The sequence below is a fragment of the Fukomys damarensis genome, unplaced genomic scaffold (assembly GCF_012274545.1).
Source record: "Fukomys damarensis isolate Sample0158 unplaced genomic scaffold, DMR_v1.0_HiC HiC_scaffold_26, whole genome shotgun sequence".
Lineage (NCBI taxonomy): Eukaryota > Metazoa > Chordata > Mammalia > Rodentia > Bathyergidae > Fukomys > Fukomys damarensis.
In genome coordinates, this window is record NW_022900938.1 from 20,124,179 (window position 1) to 20,129,310 (window position 5,132).

Here is a 5,132-nt window from a genome sequence, read left to right on the forward strand (position 1 = left end):
GGGTGGGGAAGTCAGGGGCTCGTCAGGGCACTGTTAAGAGTTTCCGTAGGAGCTCAGGCTTAGACGATTCTACTCCCCGACCTTCCAAAGCAGGTGGGGTAGGCAAAAAACTGCAACCCCAGTTCCTAAAGACTTAGGGCAACTCAGGCCTTGGTGCCCGATATCTCTCATTTTGGGAAACTCGTCCAATTTTCCAGGAGCCGCTGCCTTCTCAGGCCTGAAATCTCCGGTTCAGGGGTCCCTCGGTGTCCTCGCCTCGAGTCTCAACGCAAAGCTTTCCTGGGTATTTCCAAGCCCCCGGGTGTCTCTTTCGGACTCATCGGGCAGTTGTAACCGCAGCTGTTTGCCCCTCGGGACTAAACGCAAAAAGGAGCTAAATGCAAAGTGGAAAAGACTAGAACAGCTAGATTTCCTCCATTGCTCCTTGCCCAGCCGCCCCACCTCAGCCCCTAGGTTTATGACTTTCAACTCTGGCAGGCAAAGTCTTAAGCAGGGAGCTGAAGGACCCGAGGGAGGTGGGGGTCGTGTATGAGGCCTGGCGGGTGAGAGAGAATGGGAAAGGAGCGTTTGGCCGAGAAGCTATAAAGGCGAACTCTGCCAATGCCGCCGACCGCCCAGGAGATGGCGAGCGCGCTCCACGCCTGGCGAGACGCCGCAGCACGGTCAAGATCAACAGTGAAGGGCGGTGCGGCGGCCTGGGGTCGCCAGCCTGAGCGGTCAAGGCTCGCTGCCAGGCGCGGCCGACAGCCTCTGAGAGCCGGAGGTGGGCGGCAAGGCTGACCCGGCCGGAGGAGCCAAGGGGCCCAGCGGGTTGCTAGAAGCGTTGCAGCAGCTTCTTTGTCTGGCCTGGAGTTCCGGTTGCAAGTTTTACTCTTGCCTCGAACCACGCACAGGCGCCCGGGCCTCAGTCCCCACCCGCTGCGCTGAAAATCTGCCGCTGAGCGGTTTCTCGGTCTCTGACCAAGAGAGGTCACTCCCCAAATCTCTTTGCCTAGCCGGCTTCCACTGGGCCACCCTCCAGCCCAGGTCACTTGCCGCACTCCGGTCCAGCCCTCCGCAGGTCGGAATATGAAAAAAACACAAAAAAAAAATAACAAAGCCTTCATCTGTTATTGATTTAGCCGTCAATCCAGATTCCACCAGAGAGCATTTGAGCTGTTTTAATCTTCAGCTAACCTCACATTTCTCTTAGGCGGAGGGAAATTGACGTGCAAAGTACAGATGAAAGGAAAAGCTCGGTGCAGACCCCTCTAACCCACCATGGGAAACCTGAGAAAAGGATCCGGGAAATGGAGTGCGGCCCAGGAGTCTGGAGCTTACAAAAAAGAAGTGAGGGAAAGAGGCAGACGGAGACTAGAAGAAAGAAAAACAGGCTCGTTTCTGATGAAAATGCAAACTGTGAGAAAAATACCGAAAGTCTTAGCGACCCTTCCCAAAGTATAACTTCGGGGACTGTGTGGCCCCGTTTTCAGGAGTTTTTCTTCAGCAGAGATTTAATCGCTCTTCTGTGTCAGTGTGTCTCTGTCTGGCCCTGTCTTTCTCAAAACGAATTTGGCTCTCTGCAGTCGGCAGTAATATCTGAAAGAAATCAAGCTGGGCCGGAGAAAACGAAAGTACGTCCCAGAACTGTAGGTCCCTGTGCTTTCTCTCAGAACCCTAAGGGAACCCTCCCGCCAGAGTTTACATGCTGTGTGAGATTTAAAAAATCTGTGTTTTGGAACTAACTCACATAACAGAAAGTTAGCACCCATTAAATTGTACCAGGAGCTCACAACTGTTGTGAGTGCTCAGGTTCCTCAGTGGCCATTTCTGAGTAGTAAAAAAGGCCTCAAAGAGAAAGTTCTTAACGTCTAAAAATTTTGTCGAGCAGTTAGGATGTATATTTGTGTTTCCAGTTGTCAATTGCTGTATGAGACTACCCAGAAAAGAAGATAGGAGATGAGGCTGAAATGTTTCTTTTTTCGATTGCCAAATATGGATATGGCTTTCTAATTTCAAGACCTTTGTAAGTGAAGATATTTATAACAGGCCTTTCTAGATTGAAAATTTCCAAGGGAATGAGTTTTCCTACACTTGGGCACACTAATACTTACTGATTTTTAAAAATGCATAAAACTTTCTAAATAAATAATATCAAAAGAGAAATGACATTTTATTGGAGACATTTTTCAGCTGGTATGGTAAAAAAGATATTTTTAGACATTGCAAATGATATCTTCTTTTCAAACATCACTTTTGTTCAAGGGGTGGGGAGCAGACTTGGAGAGCCAAGAGTGGAGGTTTCAGAGATCAGAGCTGGTGCTGAGTTTCCTTCATCTAAAGAGAACATCATACTGCTCAGGACAGCAACATTTTATAATAAATAAGAACAGTTTCCAGACGCAACACAAACTTGAAAAAAAGAGAACACATATGTATAAAGACTCAGAAGAAATAAGAGAATTTTGTTTATTTGGCTCTCCCTAGGAGTAAAAAGTGATTTTTAAGTGCCTGAAGCACTGCTCAGGTATACCAGCTCACAGACATTGCCTCTACAGAAATAATCTCTCAGTTGTATAAATATGCAGCACTTTAAAAGTAGTTCTTTAGCATCACTTTCACAAATGTCTTTTTTCCCCTTCTTGAACCTTGCAGCTTCATAGTTTTAAAATTTGTTAGATGTTTAAAGCTCTTTGAGAGGCCCAATGCATTCATTCAGATACTTAAATTCTTCATTGGGTTCTCAATCAAGTTTCCACCTATGGCCTCAATGGCTCAGTCTTTGCAGAGACTGAGAAAGTCCTCAGTCCTAGTCCTACAGACTGGAGGCCAAGGAAAAGAATGCATTTATATCATCCATGGGTTACTCTGCCAATTGCAGTTACTTAAATATCTTTATCTGGATTCTGAGAAACAAAGGCATCCATGAAGACATATCATTTTCAAATTAAAGGTTATAAAAGCACAAATTGCAAGGTGTATTACAAATATACAACTAAAACAGCAAGTGAGGGACCCAAAGTTGTGAAGATTGTCTTCATTCTAATACTGACACAAACACTATTTAATAAGGTGGCTGCTTTTAGAGCCATCACAGCACCTTCAGCCTCTTGTTTTCTAAAGTTCTGGGTGACCCCAGAGCACAGATTACCTAGAGCAGTTTCACTTGCTCCAGGACAACTGCTGAGAGCTAGTGATTCAATTACCCAATCAGGATATGAATGACTGTGAATCGTTCTGCCCTAATGGATTACAAAGACAATCAATTCTGGAAATGGACAAATAAAGTGATTTTTAAAAAGTAAAACTCTTAAATCACAATGGCACTTCTGAAATTCATTGGAGGAATTATTAAAAAAATATTTCAAGTCCTTTGTACTGGCCTGGAGGGAGAAACAGAACATTTAAAACATCATAAAAAAATAAACATAGACAAAAACAAAACCAATAATAAACAAGTAAGAAACAGAACTACGAAGTCAGTTTGGGCAGCAAAAGGTTTTAGAGTCAGGTGAGGGTTAAGAGAGAAAAACAATTCACAAAATTTGCCATCATCGGCAGCGGGTGGGAGGAGGAATTAAATATATATTCAAGTCTTTACAAAGGTCTTTTGGAGACAACTGAAAGCAATTAAGTTGTGGTCAGCTTGGTCCACATCAGGAGACAGTATCTTTGAGCTTGGAGACGATTTTCTTGTCCTTCACTCTTCGGTTCTGAAACCAAATGGTCACTTGTCTCTCAGATAGGTTTGTGGCAGCTGAAATCCGCCGCCGCTTGTCCTTGTTAATGAACTTGTTAATGGCATACTCATTCTCCAGTTCTTTGAGCTGCAGTTTGGTGTAAGGCACCCTTTTTTTCCTTCCCCGTCGGTAGACACACATATCTGGCTGATTTAAAGCCACATCCCCTGGTACAAACAACAGCATGGGAAAAGTTAGACTGGGATATTTGGAGCACCTAGCTGAGAACTCTCGGTGAGTATATGTGTCTGTGTGAGCAAGTGCTTGGTGGAATATAGAGAATAAAGCCAGGCTCTTTACACTTTATTATTATTTACACAATGATATTAATTATACATTATTTAAAAAGAGACTATTTGCTCTTCAAAACAAGTGCTAATTGGATGGATCATCATGGTTTTTCCAATGGGCATCTTAACAAGCCTGTGATTTTATGGCCTAGTTATTGAGGACACTCATAAGGACAGTTTCTGCAAAAGCCAGTTACTTACATTAAAACACACGCACACACACTCACACACACACTCACACTCACACTCACACACAGTCAGACCCTTTGCCCATGCTTTGATTCCTGTATTCTTGTGTTTGGAATTGTGGGTTCTAAGAAGCTTCTGTGGTCACCCTTACATCGTCCTTGAAAAGTGGGGCCCCAGCTCTGTGACACCTCTTAGGAAAGAGGCCTCTTCAGCAGACACCTTACCAAAGGACATCCAAAGACCCTCAATTTTAGGAGAAAGAAACATGCACCTGCATCACTCAGAGGAAGCAAAGGATTGTGAGGCCATTTATATGGTAGGAGGATATTACAGAGTTCACAAGAATGGGACAAACTTATCCCCTGGGTTAGTTCTGACCAGGCGTGGAGCGCAGACACTCACTCCCACACAGGGACCCACGCTCCTAGCTGTTTTCTTCTTCTCGCCCCCTTCCCTCCTGCCCTCCCTTTTCCTCCATTGCCCCTACCTGGAAAGGATGATTTCCAAAAGTGGGACCCCTGTGGCTGGTCCTTGGTACAGTACACCTGGCTATTCCACCCGTTGGCCAGCGTCCAGGACTGGTAGCCCTCCATGGAGATGTAGGCTTCGTGCCGAGGCTCCCCGGAGCCGAAGGTGGACACCATGTCGATGTACCCGGGCACGTGCTGATAGGGGCTCGTGTAACCCTGGTAGAAGGACACCTCTTTGGCTCGCGCGGGCACCTCGTTGGTCGGTACACTGCTGCTGGCCAGGCCGGACACGTCCATGTACTTCTCCACGGGGAAGCCTCCCAGAGAGGAGTGGGGCGACGACTTCAGCGCATTCTGTTGCAAGCCCACGCCGTGCGACATGCGGCAGCTATAGTAGCCGTTGCCGAAGTGGTAGCCATAGCCCAGCGCCGGCGCTCCCGGAGGCGCTGCAGCAGTGGCCGCCG

General features: G+C 46.4%; 1 protein-coding gene across 1 annotated transcript; it reads right to left on the reverse strand.

Moving 5' to 3' along the window:
• Window positions 1-3,556: 3,556 nt before the first annotated feature.
• Window positions 3,557-5,130, reverse strand: Hoxd13 (homeobox D13; the record flags this gene model as incomplete). Its single annotated transcript, XM_010607083.1, has 2 exons — window positions 3,557-3,886; window positions 4,686-5,130. Coding segments are annotated over 2 exons (696 nt in total), but the record flags the coding sequence as incomplete, so codon positions are not given.
• Window positions 5,131-5,132: the final 2 nt, after the last annotated feature.